The following is an 8,796-nucleotide window of genomic DNA, read 5'->3' on the forward strand; positions in this document are numbered from 1 at the left end:
TCTGATTTTATTTACCATGCGCCGCCAACACTAATAAACAGCGTCATTAAACCGAACACACACAAACGAAGCACAAACTGTCACTGAATACTCAAACTCCCAAAACGACTTTCGACACCGGGCGCCTCCCCTCTCTGCTCCTGTTCCTGCTCCTTCTCGCAGCAGCAGCAGGTTCTCGGCTTGCCCTGGAGGAGCAGTGGGATGCTGCTGTGCACACCCTTCTCATTTTGCTGTCTCTTCACATCAGCTCCAACCAAGAAGCCGATGAACATCTAAACCGTCTCCGGTGATGTGGCGTAGCGCCGGCTGACCGCGTCTTCTTCAGTTGCCTGGGAGTGTAGCCGCCGTTAGCCGCAACCGAGCTACCGTTAGTAATGAAAAAACTGCGTGGACGTTTTTATCCTTGATGAATAGCGGTAACGCCACACCCCAGTGACATGTCAGCATGATTACGATGTTATAATATAATTTGCTGTATTAATAAGATCAGCATTTTCACCATATTTAGCTGCCCGCTTGTCTTAATAATGTTGCATCATTAGCGTTACAAGGCTAACGTCACAATGGTGGACAGGCTGTGTTTTGATTCCAGGTCTAAACATCCTCAGATTAAATCCACTTTAGTTTGGTGGTCATAGTCCTCCTGATGTCTTAAAGGTAGCGATGATGGCGGGGTCAAAGATGTCTCTGCCGCTGGCTGTGGTGGTGGTCCTCTCAGTGCTGCTGACAGGAGCAGCCCATGCTGGGCCTGAGTTGGACCCATACAAAATCTTAGGAGTAACCAGGAGTGCAAGCCAGGCCGAGATCAAGAAAGTCTACAAGCGTCTGGCAAAAGAATGGTAAATATTTTCACCACACTGACTTGTTATCAAGTACTGTCGTGACAAATGATTGCCAGAGGGCACATCAGTGAAGATAATTATAGCAGCTGAATTAATGAACATCTTCTTCTCAAGGCATCCTGACAAAAACAAAAATCCGGGTGCTGAGGACATGTTTATCAAGATCACCAAATCCTATGAGGTTAGTCATTTATTAATTCATCAACATATTGTGCAACTGATGTGCAACCTTTCGTATCATGTGGGATGTTAGCTGTGTAACAGCCAGTAACAAGTATGAGAGGAAGATGTCGGCTCATATTGATACTTGTTTTACTCACCATCTAGATCTTATCCAACGAAGACAAGCGTGCCAATTACGACCATTATGGGCAGACTGATGACACCCAGCCATACAGCAGTGGTCGCTACGGTCACCGCCATGACAGTTTTTACTTTGATGAGTCCTTCTTCAACTTTCCTTTCAACAGCAAGAACCACAGGGACTTTGCTGACAGCAAGTACACATTGCACTTTAACCAGTATGTCAACGACGTGGTTCCTGAAAGCTACAAGAGACCGTACCTGATAAAGATCACCTCTGACTGGTGCTTCAGCTGCATCCACATCGAGCCTGTGTGGAAAGAGGTGGTGCAGGAGATGGAGAATCTAGGTGTGGAACGAATCTAGCAAGCATTCAGAATTATTTAGCAGCCCAGTCCTCTACAGTATGAAATTGGGTGATATGAAGAGGTTGACGTGTATGTGGATATCATGTCTTTGCAGGTGTCGGAATAGGTGTAGTGGATGTTGGCTATGAGAGACGGTTAGCCAATCACCTAGGTGCTCATCGCACCCCATCAATACTTGGAGTCATCAATGGCAAAGTGACGTTTTTCCATTATGCTGTAGCGAAGGAGCACCTGAGGCAGTTTGTAGAAGACCTACTTCCTCAGAGACTTGTGGAGCGGGTAAATATCTGTCTGTTTCATGATAAAGGAAAGCTAAAACATAGCTTCACATGTAAAATGTAACAGATAAACTGATTAATATTGCATACACGGATGGATTGGAAGCATACATTCAAAATCGATGAAACAGTTTGTCTTTTTTATATTTCAGGTCACTGACAAGAATGACCTGCAGTTCTTGAACAGCTGGCATGAGCTCAACAAGCCACATGTGCTTCTGTTTGACCAAGTGCCTGTAGTTCCTCTACTATACAAAGTGAGCACTTGTCTTGCCATTTTTTATGTGAAATGTATCTTTGGTGCCGCTGACATAGGAACTGCATTACTAACACAAACATGTTAATAATTTATCTCTCCGTTTCTATAGCTAACAGCTTTTGCTTATAAGGACTACTTGCAGTTTGGCTATGTGGACCAGGGCCTCTCAGAAACGGCCAATCTGCAGAAACAGTTCAATATCAACACATATGCACCAACCATGTTGGTTTTCAAAGAGAACATAGACAAGCCAGCTGATATTATACAGGTAAATCACTGCAATAGGGAACTTGAGGAGAAAAAGTAGTTCTGCTTTATTTTCTACCGGTTAGATTTAATTATTCACTGTTACCTTTACAATGAACTTGTACTTTCTTTAATTGAAACAAATCTCACTCTTTTTTTGTTCTCTGCAGGCTAAAGGAATGAAAAAGCAAATTATCGATGAGTTCATGTCAAACAACAAATTTCTCCTTGCGCCAAGGCTGGTCAACCAGAAGCTCTTTGATGAGCTCTGTCCTGTCAAACAGTTTCACAGACGCAGGAAGTAAGAGAACCTGGGCTTATTTGTTAAGTTGGATGAAACTGAAATATGAAACACATACAGAATAATTTTATTTAGTTGTAATTTTGAATCACATTACAGATCACATGTAGTTTGTATGTACTAACTTACTGTATCATCTATCCTCCCCTCAGATACTGTGTCCTGCTGATCACAGGTGATGAAGAGACCTTTTCTTTTGGGAACCAGGCGTTTCTCTCATTTGCTTCTACCAACATGAAGGAAGTTGTGAGATTTGCTTATGTATACCAACGGCTACAGCAACCTCTATGTGACATCCTCATGCAGAACAAGGACAGTGCACAGTCACCACCACAGGTACACTAATACATGTCCAATACAACAGCTACAGTTGCCAGCTCAAAGAAACGATATGTAACAAAATGTAACAAAAATAAACACAAATCTTAGGTTTCATCAAAAAAAAAAAAAATAAAACAGGGCACTCAAATGCTGTTTCCTCTCTTGAACTGTATAGTTTTAGTTGTCACTGCCTATCTGCACACAATAAAGGGTCACTTTTTAAAAAAAATCTCATGCTTCCATAAAAAAGTGAATTATTCAATATTCACATAAGACTGAGTGCCCCTTTGACATTTTTCCCTTGTTAGGTATTATCTCTCACCATCTATCTTTCTGTTTGTATGTTTGGCTGTGTGTGCAGGTGGTGATTCTGGAGAGGCGTAATGCTGCGGGGAAAGCCATGTTCAAGCCAGTGACCGCCTGGAACGGCAGCGAGGAGGACAAGCAGTGTCTCCTGGAAGAGTTGGAGCGTCTTCAGAAGGACCCATCCATCCTCATCCACGACGCCATGCTGCCTGAGCTCAACAACGAGTTTGCCTCTGTATGTTTGACTGAAATAATGGCTTTGAACAATGCTTGGCTGTGCAACAAGCTGTGCAAATGGTGGCAAATTAATTTTATTCTTATAACTAAGCACCATTTGTTAAATATCAACCACCAGTTCTGTTACTAAATGTAATACTCTCACTCTGTAGATGTTTGTAATCCGATGGATCTATGCATCTTACGATTACCTCTCTGAAGTCATTGACGATATTCTGCATAACAACTGGTACGTGAAAACTGATCGTATTATTTTTTTACTCTAACTGAAGTGAAATTTAAGAGTCAGTTAAGCAGTTCTTCATATATGTAAGATTGGTGCAAAAGACAGATTAAAAATGCCCCACAACAGTATTTAATTTGCAAATAAGCTTCCTTCCACCTGTGATGGAAGGAGACACGTTTGAGATGAAATGAAACAGGTGTTAAGATATCTGTGACGACTTGCAGGCGTGAGATGATGCCTCTTCTGTCCCTCATCTTCTCTGCCTTGTTCATCTTGTTTGGAACTGTGGTCATCCAGGCCTTCAGGTGGGTTATTTACCATAAATGTGTTTCACTTCTCTATTTTGACCACCAAAAACTGTAGCTATAGCAATGTCACCTTTTCCTGGGATTCATGTAAGACAAAATTTAAAGAAAGCTAAAGATAAGAAAAGCCAAAGAAAGACTAAAGCTATTCATTTTACTCTTGTATGTCTGTGCACTGCCTTTAGAAAAAACTTTTTTTGTGTGTGTGTTTTCAGTGACTCAAGTGAAGATAAACAGACAAAACCAAAGGCAAAGGATGGAACAAAAGCAGAAAATGGGTCACCAGGGACCGGAAGTACATCAAGGCAAGATTAAGATTTACATAATGTGCTTTATTGAGTGCAGGATTTAATGTTTGGTCTGCCCTAGCTTGACATCTTTGAGGCGTGTTTTTAGCTCTTTCCTTTTTGCTATTTATTGTAGTCGGCCTCCCAAGAAGAGTTTTGTTGAGGTGACGGAGCTGACAGATATCACTTACATGAGCAATCTGGTGAAGCTGAGGCCAGGACACATGAACATAGTGCTGGTGCTCACTGACGCTTCCAAGAACATCCTCCTCAGCAAGTTTGCCAAAGAGGTCTACTCTTTCACAGGGTAAACTAAACATTACCTTTCCCTTGTGTGGAACAAGTAAAGTCTATTATATGAGTGTTTTAAAAATATTTTCACATTCAATCCTTCCACATTTTCCTAGGAGCCTGACACTGCATTTCTCCTTCCTGAATATCGACAAGCACGGCGAGTGGATGAACACACTGCTGGAATACGCCCAGGACTCCATGCAGATTGATGCGGACGAGGATGACGGGGGCAACCACAAGATAGACTACACCGGCTATGTGCTGGCACTTAATGGCCACAAAAAGTACCTCTGTCTGTTTAAGCCTGTCTACACTGGTGAAGACTTTGACAGCAAATCATCTGAGGACGAAGGAGGCACTTCAGGCGGAAGGTCGAGGTCCAGTTCCCGTGACGAACATCCACCGCGGAAATCCACCCGATCCCGCAGCATGTCCACCCTGCAGATCCACCACAAACTGGACCGCCTGGGGTTGTGGATGGAAAGGCTCATGGAAGGCACCTTGCCTCGTTACTACATCCCGTCATGGCCAGGACTAGACAAGATCACCGCCAGTAAATAGAACGGGGCAGGTTAGGAAGGACGTAGTATTTATAGACTTGTCACACTGAAATGGCTCCCCTCGTGTCCTGCTGGAGTAAGGCTAGAGCTGCCTTTTTTGCACTTGAGATATTTAATAGTTACAGATAAAAGTTGGATCAATATTACAAATATGGCTTTAGTGAAACTACTGTGGGACAGGTCCTTTAGCGTACTCTTACATTCATCGCATGCTGTTCTAAACTGTTGTTAGTTTTATTTTCTTCAGGCAAACGCTGCTGCTACAGCCTTGAGAACAGAAAACAGAATCACTGTGGCCACCTTTTCTCCTGCCTTCATTGTCCATCCAGGATATTCACACACACACACACATTAAAGGAGACAGGACAACTACCTAAGTCTTTATTGATGAATACTGTGAATAGAGATGCATGTCTCTAACATTAAATGTCTCTGCCTTTTTATGCATCTCAGTCTAATTTTTCTTCAGTAATAGATCAACTCCTGAATGCTGACTGGCTTGTGCAGTATGGCGTACTGCTGTAATGACAATGCCTTTCATCCTGGACTTCATGGGTTACTCCATGTTCTTCCTTGATCATGTGATTGCGTAAAAAGAAAATACTTATTTTGTTCCATGGGAACTGTTGGGGTTGTGATTTAAAATATATTCACTACAAACAAGAGTTATTTAGCAGCTTTGGTCTATGTAACAACTTCCGTTAGCCAGTAGCTTTATGTAGCAAACATAACGAACAGGCTGTCCGTTTTATTTTCTGAATGTTTTCCAAATGGCTACGATTGAGAAATTATCATGATATCATCTTGAATTATGTAGACAAACACATGAACGTCAAGTTAAACTTAGTGTGTGCTTGCTTCGTTTCTTCATTTGTGTTGTCAACATGAAGTGTAAAAATGTCATTAATATAAGTTTGTTGGTACTATGTGATGTAAATATTGTAAATAATCATGGTATCTATGGGACCTGTATTTTAAAAAGTATGTAACTTGAAAGATAAGGTGAATGTTTTACATGGGTTTATCAAAATGCTGTAGTTCTGGTTTTTAGTTTTCATTAAGATTTTCTTTGACAACTTAGTGTAAATGATGTCTGCCTCTGTCAGATGTTTCAGTTGGTCTTCAATAGTGCATTTATCCTCTTGTTGGTTGTAATAAAATGCTTTATGTTTATTAATTAAAACATAAAATTAATAACTTGCAGAAATTGCCTTCCTTACCAGCTTATTCAGCAGGACAGCAGGTCAGTTGGCATTCACCATTTAATGAGAAATAAAATGTGTCATACATCTGTGGTGCCATAGGCTGGAGACACAACAACATCATATGCAGCAAAGTTTAGCCCATGATGGTGGAACTGGTGGAGTATTTTCCTTATGCAACTTTTGATGACAAAATTGTGTCATTATATCACTATAAAATCTTAAAGGATAGTTTAGAAGGATAAATTATGGACATGTTTGTGTTAGTAACACAGTTGCTATGTCAGTGGGACCTCAGTTTAAAAGGATGAAATTTGTAGCTAAATAGGCGTTAATCATGTTTGTGGTCTTGCCGTTAGCTATTATGCAGTTGATTGCTGATACTTGCTGCTAAGTTGTTTCTTTCCTTTAATTTCATCATCTCAATTTTTTTTTTCAGTTCTAAACCGTCAGTATTTTGTTACATGAAAAAAAAAGGTCCAAATATGTAACACTTACTGTCACCTGGGCATCACCTTCGATGTGTGATGGACTCATAGACTTTTTCACCGCAGATATTTTGACAAGTACTAGTATTAAAAACACAGGTGTTATAAATAATATTAACGAGGGCTCTGTTCCATTCTAGTAACTCAGCGAGCCAACATGCACAATAGGCCTTTTTCACAGAAGACATTTTGACACGCACAGGTGTAAGTAATGAAATTAACAATAGCTGAATTCCACTGTCACACTGTCATGGCTTAAGAGGTTAAAGGGACCCGTGAACAGAACCAACTTAAATGTCATTAGTTGACTCTGGACAAAATGCACCAGGACATTAAAGCAGCTAAGTGGAATTCAGCCATAACTGTGACATGTACAAATGTCTTCTGCAAAGGCCACTTAGATTAATTAAAGTTGAAGGCAACTTCCAAAATGTTGAACGGTACATTCAGACTATTACAGATCAAAGTACATTTGGCTATAGACTATTTGTGTTAAGCACAAATAGTAGGGGTATTTAGTTGGTTGCAATCTGAAACCTCACCACTAGATGCCACTAATTACACAACACGTAGTTCCGACCAAGCAATCTGATTGGTCAACTAGACAATTAGAACGCGCTCAAATCAGCATGACAGCACACCTAGCCGTGCTCAAATGAAAAAAGCCTCATCACTAAAAATACCACTCCGCCATTCATTAGAATACCGTGACGTCGCGCTAATAACAACAGTCATTTCTGGGTAGACGACTGGTGGTTGATTTGAATTGCGGAGATATATGAATCTGGCAAACTTGGTTTTTTTCTGTTGTCATTTTCAGCGGTAACTGTAACGTTTGAGTTTTGAGTTGTCTTTAATGTTTGTGAAACTGGATTGAACTGAACCGATTAGGGGTTGTGGGGAAAACAAAACGGACCCTTTACCGAGTGGATTGAACTCTGAGACTGTGGGACGAGTTACACACGCACACAATCACACACACACTCAAAACCCGGACCCTTCTTCACTCTTCATCGTTACCTGGCACCCCCATACACAGCAAAACTTAGCCATTCCCTTCAGTTGAGAGTATATCTCAGCTTTCACTCCGGCATCCTCCATCAGCTGTGCTAGCTTAAAATGTCTGTGAATTTGCGGACAAAGTAGTTAAATCTGTCCATGGAAAAATATTTTTTCAGCGGATATCTTAGTTACAGCGTGATTGAGCTAGTAAAGCAGTTTTGTATTTCTATGTGAGGTATTTATTGTTTGGGAAATGCCGCGTTCTCCAGAAAGCATTAGCTGAAGTTGGCTGGCTGAGTCAGCAGGAACTAGAAATCATCTCTGTTGCTAGGTCGTTACTAAGGGTCGGTCTACTTGCTGGAGTAGTGAACTAGGTTTCATTACATTGGATTCTACTGACGTCAGTGATTGTTTTCAAGGTATTAGTCATACCCCATGTATTTCCATGGAAACAGAGATAACACAAGCAAAACGTTTTTTATTTTTAGAGCGAACTGCCTCACAATATGAATAACTTTTGTTTATATCTTTTATTTTGTTGGTAAATGTTGTATAATCGCTCACAATTCTTACGGAACGAGGCGCTTGACCGCATCACTGTCGTGCCAACAATGACGGTAAAGCACACCTTCGAGTGTAATATTGCTTAAATATCTCCCGAACATCTGTTGTCAAAATACAACACTACACAAATGCCAAAGAGTGAACCCCTACTGGATCTATTACTCTGGCCTCGACTACACCAAACCCCTGCATAACCTGAACCATCTGAGTTTCTGATGTTAAGTTGAAGTGGAAGTAGATGCCTGTAACTTCTTAATATCAACTGAACAAGAGTCTGTAAATATTGTATACCAACACAGTCAAAGTCATCTTTATAGACAGACCAACAGACAAAAGCTGGAGAGCAGCAATCTTTGAATAAAGTCATATTTGAAAACGCGTTATTAACAGTTACTGACTGCTGTCAC

The 8,796-nt window shown here is 40.8% G+C and overlaps 1 protein-coding gene across 3 annotated transcripts; it reads left to right on the top strand.

The window, feature by feature from the left end:
• The first annotated feature begins 49 nt into the window (after window positions 1-49).
• Window positions 50-6,278, top strand: dnajc16 (DnaJ (Hsp40) homolog, subfamily C, member 16). Of its 3 annotated transcripts, none has more exons than XM_044351999.1 (15): window positions 50-439; window positions 658-839; window positions 957-1,023; window positions 1,170-1,494; window positions 1,608-1,792; window positions 1,944-2,048; window positions 2,160-2,318; window positions 2,467-2,597; window positions 2,750-2,933; window positions 3,280-3,459; window positions 3,614-3,690; window positions 3,912-3,992; window positions 4,208-4,297; window positions 4,416-4,586; window positions 4,687-6,278. In XM_044351999.1, exons 2-15 carry the CDS (start codon window positions 664-666, stop codon window positions 5,132-5,134), a joined length of 2,379 nt encoding a protein of 792 aa, XP_044207934.1. In that variant the 5' UTR covers window positions 50-439; window positions 658-663; the 3' UTR covers window positions 5,135-6,278. The 3 variants fall into 3 exon arrangements, with proteins under 3 accessions (XP_044207934.1, XP_044207933.1, XP_044207936.1); XM_044351998.1 differs by having other exon boundaries at window positions 50-416; XM_044352001.1 differs by having other exon boundaries at window positions 50-367.
• The last annotated feature ends 2,518 nt before the right edge of the window (window positions 6,279-8,796 follow it).

This window comes from Thunnus albacares, chromosome 5 (genome assembly GCF_914725855.1).
Source record: "Thunnus albacares chromosome 5, fThuAlb1.1, whole genome shotgun sequence".
In the NCBI taxonomy this organism is placed as follows: Eukaryota; Metazoa; Chordata; class Actinopteri; order Scombriformes; family Scombridae; genus Thunnus; species Thunnus albacares.

Excerpts from the sequence above, each read along its gene's own strand:
- dnajc16 (XM_044351999.1), top strand. The coding sequence starts at position 664 with ATGATGGCGGGGTCAAAGATGTCTCTGCCGCTGGCTGTGGTGGTGGTC. Across the intron at positions 2,319-2,466 it reads AGCCAGCTGATATTATACAG|GCTAAAGGAATGAAAAAGCA; the intron begins GTAAATCACTGC and ends TGTTCTCTGCAG. Across the intron at positions 3,460-3,613 it reads TCAACAACGAGTTTGCCTCT|ATGTTTGTAATCCGATGGAT; the intron begins GTATGTTTGACT and ends CTCACTCTGTAG.